The 27,873-nt window shown below is 43.6% G+C and overlaps 1 protein-coding gene across 2 annotated transcripts in view; it reads left to right on the top strand.

The window, feature by feature from the left end:
• AGBL1 (AGBL carboxypeptidase 1) overlaps window positions 1–27,873 on the top strand; it is a 388,355-nt gene that overhangs the window by 138,354 nt on the left and 222,128 nt on the right. For both annotated transcript variants that reach the window (XM_083411906.1, XM_083411907.1), the window contains exon 18: window positions 6,640–6,820. In XM_083411906.1, coding sequence (XP_083268032.1) covers window positions 6,640–6,820 — 181 coding nt within the window. The remainder of the gene's footprint in view (window positions 1–6,639; window positions 6,821–27,873) is intronic.

The following is a 27,873-nucleotide window of genomic DNA, read 5'->3' as shown; positions in this document are numbered from 1 at the left end:
AAACCACAGGCCACATGACTTGAAGACTGCAAGTCCCATCATCACCAGCTGGTGTGGCTGGCGTTCGGGGATGATGGAAGTTGTAGTCTGAGAAATATGTAAGTATAAAGATACCTGCCTACGTCTGTAAGAATTGGCTCATAGAATACCCATTCCCAGGTAACGAAGGGGAACAAATTTGTTCCGTTCACATTTTCCTGTAGACTTACCAATTTTGCATTTGCTAAACTAGCAAGTGAACCAAAACGCAGCTACCTTTCAAAATCGCGAAGCTCTAAATTTTGTTATGCAGATTGCCAACCGAAGAGATTGCACAAAACGGCATATATTTGTGAAAAATAATATGCAAAGCTATATCATATTAGGAAAGATTGGTTGCAGAAATGCTTACATTGGGCAGCATTGTCATATGAAAATGCATAATTTTGGGGAAATGCACATGGAATGTGCCTTCCTGAAAAGAAAGCATTGCACACTGATGCGGAAATAGGGGGAATGGAACTTACTGCTGGAAAAATGAGAAACCAAGAAAAACAAAAACGACAGATTCATCCATCCCTACTAATCTGCACTGTCTCTCTCAATCAGCTAGGATAGACATTAGGAGATTTGCCAGAACACCCTCCCTTGCGATTTTCGAGGCATTTCCTCCAAACCTCCACTTTTCCAGGCAAATAGCAGCCTGCAGCTTGTTTGCAGTGTTAAAAATTCTGCACCTGTTGATACTTTTTGTCTCTTAAAACTGTGAACGTTTCTTTTCTTTTCTGTTTCTACTCCAGTTTGCAGTAAACACATACAAACCATGACACCAACCCTCATTCACCTCTTCCTGGCTGACGTCTGCCAGCAGTTCGGCATTATATTCTGGGCATGTCAGAACGTAATGCAGTGTAACAAGATGTGATATGTTGGATGAGACTTTATGTAGCGGAAAAAGGTTCCTGCGCTTTCCCCCTTTTTATTATTTACATTCCCAGAGAAGGTTATGTGCCACATGAGGTTTCTGCAGAGATAAATAGCTAACCTGAGCTGGCTGGCAGCTTCCCCAGAATCCAATAAGGACTCTTCTCAAAATGGTCACCTAATGCTTTGAAAGAGCTGGCCTTCGAACACAGCCTTGAAGGACCTCGGCCCATTAAGAGACCTTGTACGAGTTCCATGCAATATGCCTTGGGAAGACATTTGCATTGTTTAGGCAGCTATGAATTAGGGTACTGCAGAAGCAATTCTGACTTGGGTTGTCTCATTATTTGAGGTCATGATGAATCAGTAATACCATTTGAATGGCTAGTTCAGGCATGTATCTGAGCATCATATGTTTGCGGGGATAGCTCAGTCAGGAGAGCATGAGACTCTTAAACTCTGGGTTGTGGATTTGAGCCCCACATTGGGCAAAAGATTCTTGCATTGCAGAGGGTTGGACTAGATGACCCTGGTAGTCTCTTCCAACTCTACAATTCTTTGATTACAATACAGAAGAGATGAGTGTGTTTTCACCATTCTGATCCTTTCCCCCATCCCAGGGGGAGCTCACCAGCATGCTCACCAAAGAATTACTTAGGGATAGGAGAGAAATTTGTTTTGTATGCTATGTGCAGTGGACCACTAACCCAATCTGACTCTTCCAGACTTGCTTGCAACTCCTTAATCTGACAACACACCTCTCTGGATTGTGCAATACAGTTTTAGTGTACAAAAATTCACTTGAAAAAAATGCATATTTTATTTAAAATATGTTTGCAACAGCATGTGTGTCTTGCTGATTAACACGTTGAGAAGCATGTTTGTTACATTAAAAAGTGCACGTGAAAAGCATATAACAGGATGGAATGGCATGCAAGGGGGTGGAACAGGATGGAACAGACTAATGTGCTAGTGAGAATGAAATGGGGTGGCAGTGATAGGAGAGACATTCATTTCAGTTTGCATTTTAATGCAAACTTACTCTGTTCACCTTCTGAAACAACACGTGAAATAAAACCCAGCCATCCTTAGAAATTTGCATTTATCTGAATTTTGCGATGCAGATCTCTAACAAATGTTTACAAAAATGCATACAATAGTTAAAAGTGTGCATAAACATACATGTACATAGAAATTATTTATATTGGGGAAAATTGCTTGCATACAAAAAAATGGGTTTATTAGGAGAAATTCATGCTAAAATGCTGGATAATTTTCATGAGGGTTTTTTTTTTAACAAAAAAGAAATCACAGATTGCTGCAGGATTGTGGGGAACTGAATTTAAGGTAGGAAAAATGAGAAACAAAGAGCACTGAAATTGACAGACCCTTCAATTCCTACCTCTGATCAAAAACAAGAAGGCATCTACAAGCAGAAATAAGGCATCTCAATTAACATGCTTTGCTCCCCTCCCTCCCCACCCCTCTGAGAACAGATAAGGATTGTTAAGGCTTCAGTCATCAATTTTATTTTATTTTTTAAGGCAGCATGTTGTATTTGGCTCAGTGCTATTTACAGCTGTTGTCCATTAGGGGCCCTCAGGAGTCCAATTCCAAGCCACAAATGCAGAATCCCATAAGTTTCATTCAGCAATGAGACCAGAGAGCAGTTCTAAATCATGGTGAGGGGGAGAAGATGAGAGAGGGAGGGGGCAGCCAATGAAATAGCTGGGAAATAAGAAATACGATGCATATGATTCAGGAGCAGGCATTTGTACTGTCTGTTGCTTCAAGCATAACACAGACTATATAGGAGACTGGGGTTAGCCAGTATGGTGCCCTCCAGATTTTGTTGAACTACAACTCCCATCAGCCCTGGCCAGAAAGGTCAGTAGTCAGGGAGGAGGATAGATGTAACACAATGTCCTCCAGCTGTTGAACTGCAGCTCCCATTATCACCAACCAGCATGGCAAATTGGCATCTGGAATAGACAGGTCAGGCCTGTGGAACATCTAGCCAAAGGTAGCTGATCAATCATATGTTGTTAAATGCTGCTGAGCAACCCCATTGGGAAAGGCCTTTCAAATAGGGGGCGAATCCAGCAACTCAATAACAAAGCAATGACAAACCTAGACAGCACCTTAAAAAGCAGAGACATCACCTTGCCAACAAAGGTCCGTATAGTTAAAGCTATGGTTTTCCCAGTAGTGATGTATGGAAGTGAGAGCTGGACCATAAAGAAGGCTGATTGCCGAAGAATTGATGCTTTTGAATTATGGCGCTGGAGGAGACTCTTGAGAGTCCCATGGACTGCAAGAAGATCAAACCTATCCATTCTGAAGGAAATCAGCTCTGAGTGCTCACTGGAAGGACAGATCCTGAAGCTGAGGCTCCAATACTTTGGCCACCTCACGAGAAGAGAAGACTCCCTGGAAAAGACCCTGATGTTGGGAAAGGCACAAGGAGAAGGGGACGGCAGAGGATGAGATGGTTGGACAGTGTTCTTGAAGCTACTAACATGAGTTTGACTGAGCTGCGGGAGGCAGTGGAAGACAGGAGTGCCTGGCGTGCTCTGGTCCATGGGGTCACAAAGAGCGGACATGACTAAACGACTAAGCAACAACTAGCAACTCATGCAGAAACACCCAGTGAGTGCAAACTCTCCAGGCTTTGACAGATGAAGAGAGGTGCATGGTTCATATCAAGACCCCTTGGGCATGCTTCCATCTCCTTTATGCTGGATTCATTTGTTCTGCAATTGTCCTGCACCGTTATAAACTATTTTGCCTCTGGCCCTGCCATGTGGTCCTAGGAAGGGAATGTGACCCTTGAGCTGAAAACTGATTCTCCACCCTTGCGTGAGATGATTCCACAATCCATGGATGACAGTGAGATACACAGTAGCACCACGGCGTGACATAAAGGCAGCTTTTGCAACAGCGCTCTTGCTTTCGACTCTTCTTAAAAGAGAGAAGTGTCGTTCTTACTTCGTCCTTCCCTTGGGGCCTCTTCCGAATCCAAACCCCACGAAGCAACTGAATGTAGCTTTACATTTTTCTGAAGTGATCTGGTTGAGCATGACAAAACAGTCTCAGAACCAGCGTGGTGCCATCAATTGTTGTTTCCCCACGCAAAAATAAAAAAAAAGGGGGGGGGGGAACAATCTCTCATTGAGTGTCACACCAAATCATATAATTGTCAGATGGGTTGCCAGCTAGGGATCAAGATTGTCAACGCTCATCATTCTCAGAAGGAAGATATTTCATTCTCCTTCCACTTTTACTGGCAAACTTTGAAAGGGGCTCGGAATCAGAAGTGGCTGTTCATTACTCGAACAAACGAGTGCCTGGAATTGTGTTTGCAGCTGTGAGTAATGGTGTTTAAATTGAGACAGAGGATATAGGCCAGCACACACATTAATTTCCTTTTAAGGGGCCACATGTGCTGAAGTCTCACTGCTCCTGTAGTGGTCTCTGACTCTGATAGCCAGTACAAGGGGCTGTACTTGGAGAGCCCTCTTCTAGGCTGTGCTTTGCTCCCACTCTCATCAAGCTGAAAGCCCCTATTCCCTAGCAGCTTTTCCTTGTTAGAGATAATAGAGAAGGCTGGATCTAAGTAAGCAGTGAAAGGAATAAGGTAATAATAGTAATAATATTTTTTTATTATTATTTATATCCCACCCTCCCCAGCTGAAGCGGGGCTCAGAGCGGCTAACAACAGTAAAAGTAATACAGCACTCTAAAATCTAAATGGCAGTGTACCACTTCAAACTTGAGTTAGAGTAGCAACATTTTTGCATGCTCGCCTAGGTCAAAGAAGCCAGCTGACCTCACCGTACGCAGAAAACTGGAATTGCAGGGGTTGTTTGGTTTGATTGCTGCTGATTTTACTGTTTTCACTTCTGTTCATCAAGTTTCTTTAAAAGAACATATTATAAATTTTTAAACCTGCGATTTCTTTCAATTATTTGTATTACAATTTAATCTGCTTTGAAAAGTATTGCTTTTATTGAAAGGTGGACATATAATTTAAAATGCTTAGAAAGTTAAGCTGACTTTAATCTTTTAAAATATTTTAACCTTTGTATGTTTTAAAGCAGGGTTGTAAATTTTCCCTGATTTTCTTGATTTTTTTTTGGTATACTATAATGATCTGGTGTATAAATTTTATGAACTAACACACATACACACACACATGGTACATTTCCCCTGGCTGCCCTAGTTCAGGGGTGAGGGATCTATGACCCACCAGATGTTATTGGACTACAACTCCCACCAGCCCCAACCAGCCTGGTCAGGGATGGTGGGAGTTGGAATCCAACAACATCTGGAGAGCCAAAGATCCCCACAGCAGCACATGCATGTGCAGTTTTCTTTCCTTGCAGTTTTTTTTTGTGGGCTTTTTAAAATATGGGGGAACATTGAAAATGCTACTCCCCCCCTGTATAGTCTCCAACTGGTACAATCCATTCTACAATCCCAGAACATGAGCTCATCATTCTGCTGCATATGTACTAATACATACTAGACCCAAATCATTTTTCTCCCTTGCTTCTTCTGGTGGGTGGTACTTTTCCCCCTTTCTCAGCTGCAGGCTAGAATAGAGAGAGACTAAAGAATACAGCTGGTATGTTGTCAAATGTGATGCAAAGCCAAAATGGGTTGGAAGGCCTTGATTCTCTGCCAACATCTGTCTGTAGTGGCTGTCAGAAATGATGGCCACTACAGGCATATGTGTTTTTGCTACATGCTTGTTTAACCTGACAGAGTAATGGAGAAAGCAGCTGTGGGTGTCAAAGCCAGTGGTTCCTCCATTTCCTCCCTCCAACCACTTGAAAATTGCTGAGTGTTTTGGCAGACCAGTTAACAATTTTTCTGCCTGTGTTCTGTGCTAGATGCTGTATGGTTTTTAGTTGTATTTGTATCGCTTCTTTTATCTCTTGTATTTTATTCTATGGCATTTCAATTTGAATTCCATAGACATGCTGTGGACCACATGAACGAAGCCAGTGGACCACTGGTGCTCCAAAACAGAAAGCACTGTTCTTTTTCTACCCAGAAGAAAGGTCTCATGGGAAAGTCTCACAGTGCATTTAGTGCCATTTTAGAATATAAAGCTCCCATGAGGTTATTGGGACAGATATACAGTCGTACCTTGGAAGTCGAACAGAATCCATATTCTGGAAGTCCATTTGACTTCCAAAACGTTTGGAAATCAAAGCGTGGCTTCTGATTGGCTGCAGAAAGCTCCCGTGGCCAATTGGAAGCCATGGAAGCCCGACTGGATGTTTGAGTTCCAAAGAACATTCACAAACCAGAACACTCACTTCTGGGTTTTGATTGTTCGGGAACCGATTTGTTCAGGAGCCAAGGTATTACTGTACAGTGGTACCTCGGGTTACATACACTTCGGGTTACATACACTTCAGGTTACATACGCTTCAGGTTACAGACTCCGATAACCCAGAAATAGTACCTCGGGTTAAGAACTTTGCTTCAGGATGAGAACAGAAATCATGCTCCGGCGGTGCGGCAGCAGCAGGAGGCCCCATTAGCTAAAGTGGTGCTTCAGGTTAAGAATGGACCTCCAGAACGAATTAAGTACTTAACCCAAGGTACCACTGTATGTTAGTAGTAGCAGTAGTGATGATGATGATGATGATGATGATATTTGAGGGGGAGAAGGACAGGAAAAAGCATTTTTTTAAAGAATACCCCTCCCACTGTGTTTTCTAGGTGACCGTCCTTATGTGGTGCTCATGGCAAGGGTCCACCCAGGTGAGAGCAATGCCAGCTGGGTAATGAAGGGGACACTTGAATTCCTGCTCAGCAGTGACCCCATTGCAGCTCTCCTGAGGCAATGCTTCATCTTCAAGGTCATCCCCATGCTGAATCCAGATGGAGTCATCAATGGCAAGTGAGTTACATCGCTTGGGTTGCAGTTACTAGCAAGCAATTAAGCTGGCCAAATTAAAAGGCCTATGGACTTGTGAGTTCCAGCTACTGCATTCAGCAATAAGGGACATTTCTTATTAGTATGAGATACGTTAATGAGGAGTTGTAGTGGTATATGGTGCTGCCTGGCCGGCTGCCCTTGCTAAGCCTCTTAGCTTTTCAGCTCCCATATTCAAACCCTATATGATTCCTATTTTAACATATTTTTTTATTTATTTAAAATATTACATATTTCAACATTATTCAAACCACCGTCAATGGTACACAACTTTGGGCCCTTGTCCAGTTGCGACTTGGAGCTGGTGACGCCTCTTGCTCTTCCCTAAATATAGAATGCATTTCTCAATGTGATGGTTCTCCCAAGTTTGTATTTGATTAGGCTGTTCACCAAATAATGCATTTTCTGGGTAAATTAACTGTCTACCTTTTAACCAATTAATCAGTTATTTAGCCAATTAACATAAATTTTACAGTAGTTCAGTGGAAGTGACATAGTGAGTGTATTTAATGAAGACAACAGTTTCTCTTGACTGATTAACACGGGGGGGGGAACTCATTTGTTGCTTGGGAAATTATCTTAAAACACATTGCTAGAGTCATGAGAGGCTGATCATTTACATCAATGACATCAGTGCTGGAAAACCTTTCATGGGAAGGAAACTTGATTGATCATCAGGTTTTTTTCTTTAAAAAATCCACTTTTAAAAAACAATAAAATACCACCACCCCACCAGCTGTTAATGAGTTATTCAATCAGACTGAATGTTAAGTTGACTTAAGGCCACAATTCTATGGACAATTACTTCAGAGAAAAATCCTCATTAAACACAGTGAGTGTCTACTGCTTAGTAAGGATGAATAAGTTTGGAACCAGCTAAGTTTTGCTCTGAGTAGAACCATAGGAATGAATTGACAAAGTCCATTAATTTCAATGGGTCTGCTCTGAGTTGCATGGCCTCCAGTACTTCACAGATGGAAGTATAGAATTGTTTGTAGGGCCCCAATCCTTGTGCCCAGGAACCGTGCCTGAGAAACTCAGTGGTTTATTTTTGTGTCGTGGTGGTCTGACTCTTGCTGGGACCAAATTGGCAGCTTAAGAAAAAACAAAACGTAAAGGAAAAAGAGAGAGAGAATAATTTTTTTAGCTGTACTTTATCGAGTTTTTAAAGTGAGTTCCCTTTGAAATAGAAAGGAGGGGCAAAGGTTTACCTTAGAGGGGCTTATTGGAAGCTTTGATTTTTCGGGTCTCTCCATATTTTTCAGAATGCTTCACTTCTCCTTCACACCTTTCACGCTGTGGCACTGATACAACAGCTGAAAGGGAAAGCAGCTCAGGATCCTATTGAATGAAATAATGGGATATTGCCCTGAGCTGGTTTTCATATCTTTCTCTCTCTCTCTCTCTCTCTCACACACACACACCTCACAGCCCCTGAGAAGTCGAGGGCCAGACTAACGCCTTTTGCTTTCCCAGCTTTCCATTATCACTGCACATAATTAAAATCTCCACTAGACACAGGCCTGGGGGAACACCTGACCTTTCTTGCAATTTCCAGTTGACTCTTGGAAAGAAGGGCGTTCCTGGAGGAGCAAAAGCGTTCCCTGCATTTCTATGACTGTATATCACAAGTGAGAGTTGCAGCAAAATGTGGCAATATGGAATCCTCCTGTTTCAGGTTCCTGTCAGCCAGCCATGCCCTTTTCCAGGATGCTCTATTCCATTTCCTCCTCTGGTCTCCCAGCCTCCCCCCTCCCTCCCGCCCGCCAGTCATTTTGTATTCTATATGCACTGGGCATACTCAGTCCCCATTAGGCTGCTGTGTTCTCGTTTTTGTCTCCTTAGCTGTGTATATTCAGTCTGGATCCCAAACTGAATTAAGCTGATCTGGGATTTGTCCAGGATGATTTGAGTGTGTTAAACACTCATAGAACATGTGGTTGGTGTTGGTGGCAAGGAAAAATAGGTATAAAAGGAGAATTCCTGGATGCCAAGATCCAGGTTTGAAGCAAGTACTCTTTGGTGAGAGAGATTTAAAATCACAAAACATGTAGCAAAGTAAAGCAGGGAAATCTAAGCTGTTAGACCTTTGAAATATGCCATTGTGAGTTCCTTCTAAGGTTTCCGTCTTCCTCCAGCGTAGAAAAAAGACCACACGCTTGGTAAGATAAAAATGGTTTACTTACAAACTCTGCAAATGTCTGTTTCATGTGCTTTTCCATACAGCATTCAGAAAATTTGCACAGGCAGTAAAGCTTGACTTAATTACGGTGGTAAAGTTTCTAAATTATTGGTACAGGAACTCAAGATTGGCTTGTGAAAGCCATGTGGTCTTAGCTGCTGCAATTAGCACAGATTTCCTCACACACTGGTAGATTGAAGGGAACAAAGTCTTGTTTACCTAGTCCAGTGATGGCCAAACTTGGCCCTCCAGCTGTTTTGGGACTACAACTCCCATCTTCCCTAGCTAACAGGACCAGTAGTCAGGGATGATGGAAATTGTAGTCCCCAAAAAAGCTGGGGGGCCAAGTTTGGCCATCACTGACCTAGCCCCTCTGAAGCTAAGCCTGGCAGGACAGCTTCCTCTGTGGTATTAACCCCTTCATGCATTAATTAGACATAAGCATCAGGCTGCTTATCCCGCAGCTGGGCAATGAGGAGCAGGGGCAGAGGGAGATGATGTGGGCAGTGCATCAGAATAAGGCAGATGGCTTATCCTTGAAAAACTTTGAGGAATATTGCATCACCCCTTCTAGGTGAGGTGTTGTGGTTAGTTGATGATTTCATGCCAAAGACATCTGCTCTGAATATTACCAGAATGTTCCCTCTGGTTGCTGCTGCTGCTTTCTGGATGAGCTGAGAAGGGACCGCACCAGGACCAGGAGTCAAATGATGAAAAGATGATGTTACAATGCCACACAGCCAATCAGGTTTGGCTATGCAGTGGCATTACTGAAAACGGTGTGATATGAAGGCAGCATAAATCAATAAGTCAACCTTTTGAAAGAGGTGCTGAAAAACCTCTGAAGAGAGAGGGAAGCTTTTTCCCCACCGCACCTCCTGAAAACATCAGTGACAAGCCAAGCAGTTTCAGTTCACCTTTCCTCCCTGTGTTCCAGAGCCCTTCCAATCATGCTGCCTACTTTCTCACTGTCTTTAAAGTGCTGGTATAAATTAATATCTTCTCCTTTCCTTTGAAAGCTCATAAAGAAGCCAGCCAGGACAATTCTGAACAAGATGATTATTCTGAGTATCCCCATTCGGATCTGACTTTTTAACGAGCAGAGTGATTTTGCATCTCGCACGCAGATGCCCCTATAAATCTCTTTCCCCCCTTCCCTTTAGTTGTGCTATTGATGCTGCTTCCGTCTACTTATCTCAGCATCTTTCTTGATTTAGAGAGGGATTCCCCCCTCCCCGCATTGCTTTGAAGTGGCTCGTTCTGCAAGTGCCAAAGCCTTCCTGCTCAGTCAGAGAGATAAGGCACCAATATGTGGCATTTAGAAAGGGTTCCTGCCAGCAGCCTAGACATGAGCTGCCACATCAGTGTACACCCTGCCCAGTTGAGGAGAACTCTCATCCCAACAGGACCTTCCCTGATCATGCTCCAGGAGGCTTAAGAAGTCCCGAGACAAACCAGGCCCGGGTGCCTGCTTTTGCTAATGTGATCTGAAAGCTATAAGAAAATGTACTTCTACGGCAAACATGATGGCGGTGATGTAATTACACTAGTGCAGCACATAGCTCAAGTGGGGAACATCCCCCTACCCTGCTTATTCTCCCTGGAAGCAATGAAACAAATATATCCATGCTGTGTCCCACTTCTGATTAGAACAGCTTCATGTTTTCTGTTGTGGTTAAGTGTCCCAGATAGGCAGCAGGTTTGAGAATGTTACATACCTACTCTCACAAACAAAGTGGTACGTGACTTGGACGGAATCTTTGTTGTTGTTGTTGTTTAGTCATTTAGTCGTTTCCGACTCTTCGTGACCCCATGGACCAGAGCATGCCAGGCACTCCTGTCTTCCACTGCCTCCCGCAGTTTGGTCAAACTCATGCTGGTAGCTTCGAGAATACTGTCCAACCATCTCGTCCTCTGTCGTCCCCTTCTCCTTGTGCCCTCCATCTTTCCCAGCATCAGGGTCTTTTCTAGGGAGTCTTCTCTTCTCATGAGGTGGCCAAAGTATTGGAGCCTCAGCTTCAGGATCTGTCCTTCCAGTGAGCACTCCGGGCTGATTTCCTTCAGAATGGCTAGGTTTGATCTTCTTGCAGTCCATGGGACTCTCAAGAGTCTCCTGCAGCACCATAATTCAAAAGCATCAATTCTTTGGCGATCAGCCTTCTTTATGGTCCAGCTCTCACTTCCATACATCACTACTGGGAAAACCATAGCTTTAACTATACGGACCTTTGTTGGCAAGGTGATGTCTCTGCGGAATCTGGACACATATAAAAACCACTCTGAAAATGCTTTTTTATAAAAGCATTTTTTAAAAATACAGTGGTACCTCAGGTTAAGTACTTAATTCGTTCTGGAGGTCTGGTCTTAACCTGAAGCACCACTTCTGTTCTAATCCTAAAGCAAATTTCTTAACCTGAGGTACTATTTCTGGGTTAGTGGAGCCTGTAAGCTGAAGCGTGTGTAACCTGAAGAGTATGTAACCTGAGGTACCACTGTACAGTCGTACCTTGGATCCCGAATGCCTTGGTACTTGGACATTTTGGCTTCCGAACGCTGCAAACCCGGAAGCATGTGTTCTGGTTTGCAAACGTTCTTTGGAACCCAAACATCCAACGGAGCTTCCACGGAGGACTTCCTGCAGGCAACCAGAAGCTGCGCTTTGGTTTCCAAACATTTTGGAATTCGAACGGACTTCCAGAACGGATTCCATTTGACTTCCAAGGTATGACTGTACATCTAATTTTGCATAAGACTCACCATCGCCATCTAGTGTCACGTTGTATATTGCACTTAAAACACACTTAACACGTTTTATTTGCAGCTGTATAGCTGAGTCCCAAGGACAAGCTGTTCTGCACTTAAGTCTGTTGAATATGCTCTGTATAACAGGGATTTGAATCTGCATTGCACTGGCTGAAAAAGAAAGGTGCAATTAGGCCAAGGGAAGGTAGCAATAAGTGTACAATACACAGGGATGATTGCATCTGCCGGGCAAAAAACTGAACTATGTTTCTTGAAGATAAGTTTCTTAGTCATGTGCGATGCCAATGTGCAAGGAGGTGGGGGAAGTGACAAAGTTTGACACCTCTAGGCTGTTGTCTCCAGGAAGGGTGTTACCTAGTTTGTACCTGTTGTACACCAGTATACTGAGCTAGGGCTATACTGTAACCCCTTGCTAATGAAGCAATCTTTCTATTGGCTTGCAATAAGGACTTCTTCACCACATGGTAAGAATGAAATCCCAGCTTGCTTGCAATTTTGCCTAATACTGATATTATTTTGCAAGGCACTTCCTCTGATACAGTGCATTTTTGTACATTACTTTCGCCACTATATCAATCTGCCTGTGCACTTTCCCCAAATATATGCTTCTTTGTATTGCAACAGCATCACAAACATTCAGAGAAGTGCACATTTCAAAGGATGGCTGCGTTCTCTTTGGGAAGTGCAAATTAGGGAGGTTCTTATTAAAATGGGAACCGAACACATTTCTTCCCCATCTGCAGTCTGGAGCTATATGAAACAATGGTTTGACTCAAGGATAAGAGAGCCTTCTTGAAAAATAAAATGGAGGGGTAGCGCATTGCTCCTCTTTGAAGCATAGTGTGGAGATAGTGGATAGCGGAAAGCTTTTCTCTATTTCCCATAGCCCTACAACTAGAACACTTAGAAATCTGGGACACCCATTGAAGCTGAAAAATGATTCAAGAACAAGAAAGTACTTATTCACACAATGTAGAGTTAAGTTACGGAGTTGTGATGGCAGAGGTGCAGCTTGCGAGGGCGATGGGGAAGGGGGAATGTCTCCTATGATGTCATATGCGTGCGACATCCTGACATCGCATGCGCAACATCCGGATGTTGGGAGGAGCCAGGGGGGAGCAGATGGTGGCAGCATGGTCTCCTCCCACAGCCGCCATCAGCAGGGGGCTGCTTCAGTCCTCTCGCACATTCAATTCAGCTGATACATGTACCCATGGTCAGCAGAAATAGAGTTGCAGCACCTTCTCAGCTAGGGATGCAAGGAGGCACTATTTTCCATCCTCCACTGTATTCATTGCATGTCCAGTTGTACCTTGGTAGTCGAACGGAATCCATTCCAGAAGTCCGTTTGACTTACAAAATGTCCAGAAACCAAGGCTGCAGCTTCCGATTGACTGCAGGAAGCTCCTGCGGCCAGCTGGAAACCATGGAGGCCCTGTTGAATGTTCGGCTTCCAACGAATATTCGCAAATTGGAACCCTCACATCCGTCCAGGTTTATGGCATTCGGGAGCCAAAACGTTTGACTCGCAAGGCGTTTGGGATCCAAGGTACCACTGTAGTGCCGTTCCCGTTCCCCTGCAGTTCAGCTTCCACAGAAAACCGTGTTATTTGTCTCGCTGTTTGCTGTGGTGAAATCGTGTAATTTATAGAATTTACCCAATTAATTATGTAAGCCTAGGTCTTGCCGATCAGAAGGTTGGGGGTTCTAATCCCTGCAATGGGGTGAGCTCCCATTGCTCGGTCCCTGCTCCTGCCAACCTACCAGTTCGAAATCACGTCAAAATGCAAGTAGATAAATAGGTACCGCTCTGGCGGGAAGGTAAACAGCGTTTCTGTGCACTGCTCTGGTTCGCCAGAAGCGGCTTAGTCATGCTGGCCACATGACCCGGAAGCTGTACGGCGGCTCCCTTGGCCAATAAAGCGAGATGAGTGCCACAACCCCAGTTGGTCACGACTGGACCTAATGGTCAGGGGTCCCTTTACCTTTACCTTATGTTGTCCTTATATTATTCCACCTCGTTCATTTCAGTGCAAAGGAAACACAATGCAAATGGGGTGTGGTGGGGAGGAGTATTCAAGTACGTATCGTTTGCAGACTGAAGGCAACAGCAGCAGCGAATATCAATCCTATTCTCCGGATTGATTTCCTTTCCAGACATGGGATGAATAAGTGAACATCAGCAATTTCCGCTCCCGTTTCTGTTTTCATTGGAATTCTCCAACATCCCTATTCTCAGCTGCTCACTTTTTTTTACTGGCACACTCTCTTAATGTCACGCCAAGAAATGCCTGGGCCACATCACTTGTGCAAGATCCAATCCTAAACTGCTGGCATTCTGAGCTCTTGGCTAGTCTTTCCCAGACACTGCAGGTCCAGATAAATATTGTTATTTATGATACCTAAATTTAGGGTTATTAATTGCATCAGTAAAAAAACAACAACCCTCCTAATTTATTTCATCATAAACAGCAATAATGAACGCTGCCAAATGCTAATTCCCACTGCTCGCCAACTGTGCCCATGTTTGATTGAATTTTTTTTTAACCCTCTTCCCAGAAGTATTAAATTAAAAATGATTCAGAGCTGCAGAATCATTGATCAGACTTGGAGTTGACAGAGGAATACATGGAATCAAAGTGAAAGATTCTTGCAGATCCTCTTTGTCTTTCCCAGCTGCCCCCATTTCTGTTCCCTTTCCCAACCCAAACACTTGTGGATATGTTGACACTACAGGAAAGCAGGGAGACTGGAAGATAGGAAGTAGGAATGCTAGATAGCTGCAACTGCAGTGAGAGCATGAAGGCAGCTCCCAAATGTGATTGGCAGATATCTGCCCATTTTGCTGTTTGCTATCGTTTTGATGCATTGCACTTTCATTGTATGCAGCAATATATTGTTTGCCGCTTTGGGGCCTCTGGGCCAAAAAAGTGGTATCTAAATAAAACTTCATATAATATAACATCACGGCCTTGTGCAGTGTAAAAGTAACAAATGCACATTTAATGTGCGAAAAACAGCCGCCGTTGCAGAGAGAAGGGAAAAAACACACCCCGAGGTACCAGAATCCCAGCACTGGTTTTGAAATCCAGGCCTTGCAAATTGCCATCCTCTCTTCTCGTGGGCCACAAGAACTCTTCCACTCGCCTTCACTCTTCCAGAGTGTTATTTATTCCATCCTTTATCTGCCAGAGCTGCCTTGCTGCATGAATTATGAGCTGGCTTCATTTAGCACCACTGTTTCCTCCTTGGCAAATGCACTCCCATACATCTTTGCTCCCCAGGAATGTGTTTGCTTCTCTATTTACAGCTTCCCCCAACTGCTCCCTCCCATCCGCATTTGCTCCAGCTTCCCTCCCCGCTTTCCCTTGCTCAGTGGCCCCATAATGGCCACAGAGATAAATAAAATGCATAATTCTTCCCAGTCATTGTTATTTTCCACTGCTGTTGTTTTCGTTGTTGCCCTGCGCGGTAATATATATAATAACAAGGAAAACAAATCTTATTACTAAAGTAATTACAATAAATAAAAGGGCGAGAGAAGAGCTGAAGAAAGGGGTCGCCGGGGAGAGATTGCAGTAGGGTTTTGCTTTGTTGTGTTTTAGTTTCCTTTCTTTCTTTTTTTTAAAAAAAATGTAATTTGCACAGGGTGTACAGCGTGCCACGCTGGTGAGGAAGGGGAGAGGGATGATGGCTAATTAGCGGCCAGGTGTCACAGTGGTGGCAACATGCCGATCTCTCATCTCCATGTATCCCTGGGCCTTTGGAAGAGGCCACATTGCTGCCCCATCACTCAGCACCAGCTGCTCTTATTGCGCTGAGCCTCTCTGCACGTTGAGCTGCCTCCCTGAGACATTCCAAGACTTCAGCATGTCCCATTCACCCCCTTCCCTTCTGCTTTTCCACTATGCTTTGTGCACTTTCATGACTGTGGCAGGGAAACAAGCACTTATTTCTTGCGTTCCCCCAGTGCCACTCATTGCACATAATCTATTCCTGGCTGGAATAGCTCAGAACTCAAGGTTCATACCCAAGATCCTTGTAAGGTAAAAGGTGGGCCAGTGAAGTCCAGTCAAAGATGACTATGGGGTTGCGGCACTCATCTCACTTTCAGGCCGAGGGAGCCGGCGTTTGTGCACAGACAGTTTTCTGGATCATGTGGCCAGCAGGACTAAACCGCTACTGGCACATGGAGGACCGTGACGAGTGCCAGAGCTCACAGAATCACCATTTACCTTCCCACCACAGTGGTACCTATTTATCTACTTGTGCTGGCATGCTTTCGAACTGCTAGGTTGGCAGGAGCTGGGACAGAGCAACAGGAGCTCACCCTGTTGCGGGGATTCGGACCACTGAGCTACCAATCAGCAAGCCCAAGAGGCTCAGTTGTTTTGACCAAAGCACCACTCATGTCCCCCAAGATCCTTATAATATAGCATGAACAGCAGCCAGCCAGATACCCACTAGGAAACTCTGTCTGTACACAGTTTCTTTGGAGAATGAGGAGATCCCTCAGCAGCTCTGTTGGAGACTGTATGCTACCGAATACCAGTTTCTGGGAATTACAGGTGGGGAGAGTGCTGTTGCCTTGCTCCGGTCCTGCTTGAGGAATTCTTACATATTTGCTTCATTTCCCATTCTTTGGAACTTCACCCATTTCTCCATTGATTTCAATGGAATATCCAGCCAGTGTTCTGCTGCCTGAAAGTTCTATGTTTGCAATCTTAATGACATGAAATTTAGATGATGATGATAATGATTGATAATGATAATAATAATTTATCGCTTATACCCCGCCCATCTGGCCGGCTCTTCCCAGCCAAATATTAAAAACAAGATAAAGCATAAAATATTAAAAGCTTCCCTAAACAGGGCTGCCTTCAGATTTCTTCTAAAATTATTTCTTTGACATCTGGTGGGAGGGCATTCCACAGGGCGGGCACCACTACTGAGAAGGCCCTCTGCCTGGTTCCCTGTAACTTCTCTTCTTGCAGTGAGGGAACTGCCAGAAGGCCCTCGGCGCTGGACCTCAGTGTCCGGGCTGGACGATGGGGGTGGAGACGCTCCTTCAGGTATACTGGACCGAGGCCATTTAGGGCTTTAAAGGTCAGCACCAACACTTTGAATTGTGCCCAGAAACTGTGCCTGGGAGCCAGTAGAGGCATTCTATAGCCAATTCCATCACCCACACATTGCTAACCCACCAAATGTCAGGTGGATAACACAAATGATATTCATTGTATCAACCATTTTAAAAGTTGCACAGATCCAAAATTAATTCAGGTGTTAAAAGCCTCTTGTGATGACAGGAGAGCAGGAACATTCTCAATTATCCCACCCCTTCTGTCACCTGACCCCCCCCCCCACCTCCCTCCATGCATTGGAGTGCAAAGGGCTACACTGGGGAGCCTGAAATGCAGTTTTCCCATGCAATTTGCAACCGTGATTATGCAGCTTTCTAAGGACAAATTTCACAGGACTTTAATTGAGTAGTCCAGCCTTTGAGAGTAGCCCCCACCACCAATTCCCAGTACAGCTTTCAATCCCCCCCCCCCAATCTGGACTGAAGGCTCTGTGTCTGCAATTAAATTGGTTTTCATGCAATTCTATATAAGGCAACTTCCTACATTCCAATGCTAGGGTTGCAGCCTAACTGCTATCTAAATTAAACAGAGCTTTTCACTCTGGTCAATTTCATCCCTGGGAGCTGTACACATCCTAGCCCATTTCTTCAATGCAAAACAAAACCTCCATTGCAAAGCAATTAAAAATGAATGGACTAATATATTTCCATCCAGTTCACGAGATTCATCCAAATTCACATTTGCTGACTCCCATAAAAATGAATGAACATATGCAGCTTGTTCATTTGTTATTCTATCTCTTAAAATATAAACACAGAGTGAAGACCCCTATTGGGAAGGCTGTAAGAGATTGCAGGGTTGGCCCACCCATAAGGCAAAGTGAGTCAACTGCCCCAGGTGGGAAGACCCATAGGGGCAGTAGATCTTCATTCACCCTTCTTCTCTGGTTCGGAAGCAGGCACCATTTTGTGGTTAGCCTCAGGTTCCAAAATGTCTTGTACAGTGGTACCTCAAGTTAAGTACTTAATTCGTTCCGGAGGTCTGTTCTTAACCTGAAATTGTTCTTCACCTGAAATGTAGGAAGAATAAATTGGAGTGGGTTCAGAGGTAGATAATGAAAATAATGGAAGGTTTAGCTAATGGGGTCTCCTGCTGCCGCCGTGCCGCCAGAGCCCGATTTCTGTTCTTATCCTGAAGCAAAGTTCTTAACCTGAAGCACTATTTCTGGGTTAGCAGAGTGTGTAACCTGAAGCATATGTAACCCGAGGTACCACTGTATAAATTTTGACTCCTTGGGCTGGAGAAGGAAGTCCTGAGGAAGAAAGTTGAGGATAAGCTGAGTTGCTTTCTGGTTATTTTGGATGGTGGTGTTTGTAAATGGGGATTGGAAGGTGCTGGACACCAGAGGTGGGCAGGCTTCAGGTTTGCAAGATCCATACCCTCCAACATTTCTCTGATGAAAATAGGGATGTCCCATTCCATAATGATAATTTTACTATTTATACCCCACACATGTTACTGGGTTGCTCCAGCCACTCTTGACAGCTTCCAACATAATATAAAAACATAACAAAACATTAAACATTAAAAAAACACCCTTCCCTATACAGGATTGCCTTCAGACAGCTCAGAGGTTGGAGAACTCCATATACTCCAACATTTCTCCAATGAAAATAGGGACATCCTAAGAAAAAGTGGGACATTCCAGGATCAAATAAGAAATTGGGATGGCTTCTCTAAATCAGGGACATCCTTGGGAAATAGGGACACTTGGAGGGTCTGCAAGATCTACTTCGTGCTTCTGCTAGAACCCCAAGAATCAGAGCCAAGTGCAAAAGGCTTAATTCTGAACTGGGAAAAAAAAAGTTTTTGATACCAGATCTAAACTGAGTTCACAGACCTTTGACTCCACGGCACTTGAGGAGGATATGGCCGGTGAGGTGTGGCCTGGGGAGAGTTCTGAGGACCAAATGGAGAAGCCTGGAGGGGTGCATTTGACCTATAGGCCTAATGCTCTTTATCCCTGGCCTAATGGTAGGGCCAGCCCAGTATGATCTACCTTTTCTGGCAGCAGTTAGCACACTTCAAAAAAGGGCCCGTTTCTTCAAGACAGATTTTGATGCTGCCTTTGGTCTCCTCACCATAGGGCAAGCAGTATTATCAGTTTATCTTGAAGGCAGCAAATGCTTGTTACGGATGCTGAGCCAATGTTTTGCTTTGATGTGAAACAACCCCAAAAGAACATGAAAGAACATCAGGGGAGGGGAAAAAAAAAGACTCTGGTGTTCAATTTGGAGACTCTTCTCACATAAAAAATGATGATAAATTGGAGTGGGTTCAGAGGTAGATAATGAAAATAATGGAAGGTTTTCACCAGCAACAACACAAGGGGAAGCAGGAAGAGATTGGATAGGTTTTTAAATTTTGAGAAGATTGGGGAAGGAGATGATGACTGTTTTCAGGTATATAATGGTGTTGTTATATGAAGGATTTGGAGCAATCATTTTCCATGGCTACCAAAAAGCAGATTGGAGAAGTAAGCAATTTGCATTGCGGGGAAGGCCGATTTTGCTAAAACCTTACGTTTAAACCTCCTAGTGACAGATGCTTCTGCCTAATGAAAAACATTGCCAAGGTACCCCATGTTCCTAGTTTTGGGTGTGTTTTGGGGAAAGATGGTCGATAGCAGGTAATGTATGATTTTGGAGAACATTAGCAAGTCCACATGATGTGGTATTGCCAGTAGGGCTGATTTCAACTTCCCTATAGGGGAATGTTTGGTTGTTTCAGAGGGAGGTATGCAGGGGAGGGGCACCCTACTTGATGTTTTGTTACTGGCCCAAGTTCAATGTGCTAATATGAGTAGATAAAGCCTTTAACAGCTCAGGACCACTTTACCTGTAGGATCACCTTATCCCTTATATGCACAGTCAACCACATGATCTGAGAAACTGACACCAAGACTAAGGCTTACCCAATGCCTGAACCACCAGAGTTGCGGCTATTGCTATGAGGTACGCAAAACCACAAGAGCCATTTTGTCAGGTGGAAAATTCCTGCCCGGTCCCAAATACGGTTCGTTTGAAACTTGCCAATGCCCAAATAGCTTTTTTTTTGCAATAGCATCCTTCGTAATATGGGCGAGCTGGTGCTTCCGCAACCAGGACAAATTCAGGTCACCCACATCTGTTTTTAGTTGTTCAGTGGTGACTGGCTTCCCCTTCCACATTAAAAATATTTGAGCCTAAAGTAACCCTGATGCCGCTGAAATTGAAAAATGGCAGGCTTGCCGTCTAAATGACAAGCCGAACGCACCAAGCTTGCGGGATGCTTCTGATCTGAACTGAGAACAACACAAAATTATGCACCTATTTTTGCACTGTGCCATCTGCATTCCTTGGGCAAAGCAGAGGCAGCTGCAGCAACTGGTGCACATTGGCTGATTGCTGAAATTGCCTTGAACTTTTTAAAAGGGCTAATGATTCCTGACTTAAGCAATCAATTTAGCTGGGATTTCCAGATTAGAAAAACAACAACAACAAACCTGCGCATCGAGGGCCAGGCATGAATCATGTAAATGTGACCTTTTTTGTTTTTTTTTTTTAAAAAAAGGTAAAACATGAGTCTGGATTTAGGGATAGGTGGCTGGGAGAAATTTGATTCAGTTCACATTTAAAGGCGGATGTACCTCATCCACACTTTCTGGAATAATACAGAATCCAAAACACAGCCTTCATAGGTTTAGTGATTTGGGCATTAAAAATTTGCATGTGGAGGCTACCATTTGGGTTAGGAATTTCTGGAGCTCAGTATTGGAGTTATTGTGCAGGCTTGTGAGAGATGCTAGACTTTGTGAAAGGCTCTGGGTGAAGTGTAATATAGTGTTACCTCGGGTTACAAACGCTTCAGGTTACAGACGCTTCAAGTTACAGACTCTGCTAACCCAGAAATAGTACCTCGGGTTAAGAACTTTGCTTCAGGATGAGAACAGAAATTGTGCAGTAGTTGTGGCAGCAGCGGCAGGCCCCATTAGCTAAAGTGGTGCTTTAGGTTAAGAACAGTTTCAGGTTAAGAACGGACCTCCAGAACGAATTAAGTTCTTAACCCGAGGTACCACTGTAATACAATGGACGATAGAGGGTGTTACTAGGGTCTTTCCTTGGCATTGCAATGCTATTAAACACTAGTAGTAGTAGTAGTAGTAATAGTAGTAGGTCTGGCAGTCTGAGCAAGTGGGTAGCAGATGCATCTTCGCTTTACTTTGATTGATACCTATCTTGCAGGGCTTCACCTCATTTCATCTACCCAACCCAGTATCTGACCCTTTGGCTTGTCCATGGCAGCATCTCTGACTGGAGATGGACATATCTATCAATTTTGGGTTCTCTCATTTTCCCATTCTTCAGTTCTCTGCATTCGCCAGTATTTTAGTGCAAATTTCTCCTAATATACACGTTAGTATGCAATTTTGCTAAATATACACATTTTTGTGGAACATTTTCCTCTTATGTAATGCATTTTGTATGTGCTGTTTTCACCAATATATGGATTTCTATGCACACTTAACCCTGTGTATTCATTTTTGTACACATTATTTGGCTGGAGAAGATAATTGCAAAATTCAGAGGAGTGCAAACTGTGAAGGGTGGCTGTGTTTTGGGCTGCATATTATTTTGGAAAGTACAAATTTGGTAGGTTTGCCTTTAAATGCAAACTGAATCAAATCTCTCCTCTGTTCCCACCTCTGGTCCACATGGCACGGGTCTGGCCTGCACACCATGGGTAACACAGACTCAATCTTGACACGTCATGATCAACAAAACACCTTTTAACTGAACAAATTGCTTTTAAAAACTAAAAATAGGGCAAGGCACTGTAACATGCAACATGGTTATCTCAGTCAATTCAATTCCTTCTCCATCCCATCCTATAATTCTCAAGCATGATAAACTTTTAGCATACACATGTGCAAAAAAAATAAAAGACACTTTGGAATTCCAAGAAGGGAGGGGCAACCTCCCCCCAATTCTCCCTCTCCAGCATTCTCAGACTGTGTTCGTAATTGGCAAAGTGATTACATTTTGGGATGAGGGAAATTTGCTCATCACTAATCAAAATTGTTAAGGTCTTTCCCCATGAGCTGGAAATTTGGCACACAGCCTGAAAGCTGAACAAAACTGGAAACACATCCGTCCTAAATCATTACCCACAATGTTTAAGGTGTTTTCTGCCTCTGAAAAGTCAAATCTCGTAACTGTTTATGAGTTAGCACCATACAACAGTTTATCTCATAAAGGAGTCAACTATGCTAAATGCAAGCCAATTTTACTAGTATGTAAATACATAAAGTAACTTGGTTTAAAATTCCTTTTTCTCTCCAGTGGTGCAAATTATTGGGGGCACATAATCCTTACAATATAGCACCCCTGATACAATTTTCCTCACAGGCCCGGCACAGCAATTATTTGAGCTTGAAAATGTAAAACAATTCATTTGGCACCAAAAAGCAACTTGTTCAATGACTCTAATATGGATTGCTCTACTTGAATAAAAAGGAAAATGTACTTATACAGTCGTACCTTGGAAGTCAAACAGCTTAGTTCCCAAACATTTTGGCTCCCGAATGCTGCAAATCCAGAAGTGACTGTTCTGGTTTGCGAACTATTTTTGTAAGTCAAACGTCCATCAGGGCTTCCGTGTCTTCCAATTGGCTGCAGGAGCTTCCTGCAGCCAATCAGAAGCCACACTTTGGTTTTTGATTGTTTTGGAAGTTGAACGGACTTCTGGAACGGATTCCGTTCGACTTCCAGGGTACGACTGTATATGGATTTCATTGCATGTTCTATAGAACACAGACTGCCAGGGAAATGTCAGAATAAGAGAAAAGTATCAAGATTCCATCAGGTTTTGAATATTGTTGGGATTTCACTTTCTTTTGCTTCATTTCATCCCTTTGAAAGATTTCGCCTATAGAGGGCATACTGTGCAAACAGAAAAATTATCATCTTCAAAATAAGTCAGCATGGGGGTTTTCATACGGTTGGGTCTGGACCTGAAGAGCTGGGGTTATAACTCTTTGCCTAGGAAGGAATTAATTTCAGATCTCCTCATATTAAAAGAAGCAGTAGGAACCTGGTGCCATAAAACTTTATTGGCCAATTTTCCAGGCATAAATTGCCCATGATTCCTTTTGCAGACACATTACATGTTTATGAAACAGAAATTTTGCTTATTTAGGCGGGAGTAGAGCTGCACAGTAAAAGTAACCAAGGGCAGTGTGGGATCCAGTCAGGCCGAAACACTGTAAAATTCTGCTGATTCTGCTGGTGGGAAATGGTAACAAAAAAGAGCTTCAGTCCCTGCCATGAAATTTAATGGGGTTTTAAAATGCTTCATTTTGGCTGGTTGTTGCTTCATATTTCTAATATCAATTTTGTAATTGGAAAACCATTTTATTTATTTTTTAAAAAATAATGTTTTTTTTTAATGCAATGCATTTTTTGTCAGGAATAAGTACAGGTTTGCATGAGCACTGTGCTGAATCTTTCTCCAGCATTTTTTCGACCATTCTCCATCGATCAATGAGAAAAGAAATTGCATTCAAAAATTACCAAAGGAAAGAGAATTTTTTGGGGTGACATCCTACTAGGTTGTATGTTGGGTTTTTTTTTTTTTTTTGGAATGTTTTCCTTACCTTTGAGATGGCCAAGTGGGTATTTGTTAGGATCCTTTCATTCATTCTACAAACCTTAACATCAGTGGTCTGCACTCTGCAGCCTTCCTGGGTGCCAGCACTTTAACCAAAGCCCAGAAGAAAACTTTATGAGGTTCCTCCTCCCATAAGCCTCCCCACCATAGATCATGAAGCCTCAGCAGCCAACAGCACAGTGTTGGGAAAAACTTTACTGGAAAGAAGCAGGGGAGAGCATTTCTCAGTTTTCTTCCATTTTGGAAGCTGGTACCATCACATGTTTGGGATGCTTATCCTGCAAAGCAGAAATGAACCACCCTCCACCCAAAGCAGATCAGTGTTGCACATCATATGTGTATTTTTATGTGCCATTTTGCATTATACAGTGATACCTCGGGTTACATACGCTTCAGGTTACATACGTTTCAGGTTACAGACTCCGCTAACCCATAAATAGTACCTCGGGTTAAGACCTTTGATTCATAATGAGAACAGAAATCGTGCTCCGGTGGCACGGCAGCAGCAGGAGGCCCCATTCGCTAAAGTGGTGCTTCAAGTTAAGAACAACGGACCTCTGGAACGAATTAAGTACTTAACCCAAGGTACCACTGTATCACCCTTTCACAAGCATGCAGATTAAATTAATGTTGATCTAAATCACAGGTTAAGTTCTGAATACAGCAGCTGCACAATTATGCTACTACTTTTATTTTTTCAGCCTGAACAACAATGTAGAAAACCTGCTGCCTGTTTGGCACACTTATCCCGTCTGGCACACTTACATGGAACAGCAAATTTTGCCTTGGGTGTGTAATATCCCAAACAAACAGACAATCTATCCCAAATATGTGCATCATCCCTAAACCCAGCTATATTTGCCTCTCTCCCAGGACCTCATGACTTTTAGCTGATTTCATCCATCTGCTGTCTTCACTTGATCGCTTTGTTCAATACAAGCCCAAGAACTGTGTGTATGCGTTTGTGTGCAAATTAAATAAATAAGCACCAAAGACAAACTCAGGAAGGGACTAGACGTATGTGGGGATCTATGCTGAGACAAGCTTGAGGAATTGCTCTGCTCCGTATTCAAACATTTCCCTCTGATGCATTGGGGTGGCGCAGAAGCCGACGTTGACATATGGGCGAGGCCCCCTTAGCAGGACGGGAAGCTGTTGTGTGATAAATGACACAATATGTCAAGGGGCTTCTGTGATCCATCATGCCGGCTTCCTCTTTCCTGCCATGATGAGTGGTGAGTGGAGGAGAGGGTGACGAAGGAAGGGACCACCCACCCAGACAAGCCGCGGAGAGCCTGCGAAAACCGAAGCTCACATTGTAGGCACAACGTGGTGGCCACGTTTATTTATTTGTTTGCATTTTGTGCCCTTTAAAAAAAAAATATTTAGAGCATGATGGCATGCACAACATAGATAATGGAAAACAACATTTGTGCAGTTCACAATAGGGAAAATTGGAAAAGAAAAGCAGCTTAAAATCATGATATAATCACATCCTAAAATTACAGCTACCCCACGTCCAGTAACTGATGCACATTGATGCACAGGGAATCCCTTCTGTTAGAGCAGGAGTTGGGGACCTTTCTTTGGGTGGAGCCAGAGCCAAACATGGGCAGAATTTGCAAGACTGTCTCCTCCTCTTCCTCCCTCCTCCTCCTCCTCCTCTTCCTCCTCTCTTCCTCCCTCCCTCTTCCTCCCTTCCACACCTACCCATCTACCCACCTACCCACCTACCCACCTACCCACCTACCAACCAACCAATAATAATAATAATAATAATAATTTATTATTTATACCCCGCCCATCTGGCTGGGTTTCCCCAGCCACTCTGGGCGGCTTCCAAAAAATATTAAAATACTATAATACATCAAACATTAAAAGCTTTCCTAAACAATGTTCTCTTTCTGTCATCTTTCAATCTGCTTCAGTTTCCTCCCCATTTCATCACCATAGGTCAGAACTAATCACTCATTCATTCTTTCCATCCCTTTTGACTCCCTTTATTTTCACTTCTCCGCATTCCTCTCCTGGTAGCTCCCTCACACACTGGTTGACTACAAGGCTCCCCCCCCCCCAATGTTCTTATTTTCAAGGATTTTGTACCTGCTACTTGGCCAGAGAACTGCATTGCAAAATTTGGAGAAGTGTCAATTTTGAAGGGTGCCTGCGGCTCGGTCCTCCTATTATTTCAGAAAGCGCAAATTTGTTAAGTTTGCTTTAGCTATGAACTGAATTGAATTTCTTTGCCACCCTGAGGCATCACTCTTTGACCCCCTCCCCCAGTTATCTCAGTGGGTGGTGGGTATGGGATGTGAAAAGGACAGGCAGTGGTGAGGGAGAATGGTGAGGTGTGGAAGACTTGAGAAAAATCAAATATTCAATACCTGGTTCCTCTCTCAGCACTGCCAGGTGCCCAGTGCTGAGGGGAGAAATTTGGCGCCGAGGTGTGGCTGCTGCAGCCACCATCTTCATTTCAATCTTAGTTTTTCATCCTCCCCCCCAACTTTACTTCACCCTATTTCCTTATCAGTTTGCAATGTACATGAATGAAACTAAAGAAATACATAATTTTTTGTATGGAGCTTTTGCCAAACATATACATTGCTTTAAGGAAAGACACACCCCTACCCCCATTTATGGTCTGTTTGCCATAAAAGATCTCAAAGCAATTTTGCAGTAGAAACGCATATGCAATAAAAACCATTACACAAATGACACAATTTCATATATATGAAAACAGTTATAACAGTTAAAAAAGTAACTCAGAGAACACTTTCGCGTGTAAAAAGAAAACGATTAAAAATGTTCTGAACAATTTCATATGTTATAAACATTGTCAGAAGCAAAAACAATTTGAGACCCCGCCCCCGTGATGGGGTGAGCTTCCATTTTTCGGTCCCTGCTCCTGCCAACCTAGCAGTTTGAAAGCATGTCAAAGTGCAAGTAGATAAATAGGTACCGCTCCGGCGGGAAGGTAAACGACATTTCTGTGCCCTGCTCTGGTTCGCCAGAAGTGGCTTAGTCATAGAAGCTGTCTGCGGACAAACTCCAGCTCCCTTGGCCGGTAACTCGAGATGAGCGTCGCAACCCCAGAGTCGGTCACGACTGGACCTAATGGTCAGGGGTCACTTTACCTTTACCTTTACAGGGTGTATAAATTTCTCACTCAAAAGACCTGTTGAAAATGCAAAGTTTCCCTTGATATTTTTGAATATTAGTTTTAGTGCTATGTGCTCTTTCTGCGGGTCATTTCCCCTGATATATGAGTTTTGATTCCATTTTGTGGTTGGAACACCACATTTCAAAATTCAGAGAAGCAAGAATTTCAAAAGAAAGCCATGCCTTCATTTGCATATTGGTTCTGGGAAGTGTAGGCTAGGGAGAGTTGGATTAAAATATGCATCAAGCCAGTTTCTTCCCCATCCCTGTTCCAGAATGCCTCTGGATTCCAGTGTAGCTTGGCAGAAAGTCGCCACATTGGAGACAATGTTCAGAAGCACTGGAGGGAGTGAAGACTCTGCAGCTGCAGCTGTCCATACCACAGCTGCCAACTTGGGGGGACCTAGGAAAGCCCAACTCCACATGATTGATCATAAGATCATACACCAGTGTGGTGTAGTGGTTAAGAGCGATAGTCTCGTAATCCGGGGAACCGGGTTTGCGTCTCCGCTCCTCCACATGCTGCTGCTGGGTGACCTTGGGCCAGTCACACTTCTTTGAAGTCTCTCAGCCCCACTCACCTCACAGAGTGTTTGTTGTGGGGGAGGAAGGGAAAGCAGAATGTTAGCCACTTTGAGACTCCTTAAAGGGAGTGAAAGGCGGAATATCAAATCCAAACTCCTCCTCCTCCTCCTCTTCTTCTTCTTCGACATGGTGCACACAATATTTGAATGGCAATGCCCATCAACATTTTATTTTTTGGGGGGTGGCCTCAAATATTCTATCGGGGTAAGGGACTTTGGCCCCTAGGAGTTGGCTTCTATGGTGCAGACCCACACTTTAAGAGCCAGATCCTAAAAGAAATGGGTATTGGCATCAGTTGTGGTGGGTCCTATGGGACACTAGCATTTTCCTGACCATGCTGGGAGCTGGTGCCAAGTCTGTAGAGGATGGTGGTTGCCATTGTGGCATGCATGTAACCTTCTCTGGTGCATGTGTCTGGCCACTGTTGAAGACAAAATGTGTGCCCAATGCACTTTGTTCCTAACACGGCATAGCAATTCTTGGGTGAAGGAGCCGCCTGCTGACATCAATTTACAGGATAAACACAAGAGAATGAC

Source organism: Podarcis tiliguerta (assembly GCF_965153285.1).
Source record: "Podarcis tiliguerta genome assembly, chromosome: 14".
Taxonomy (NCBI): Eukaryota; Metazoa; Chordata; class Lepidosauria; order Squamata; family Lacertidae; genus Podarcis; species Podarcis tiliguerta.
This window is presented reverse-complemented; position numbering and strand designations above follow the sequence as displayed.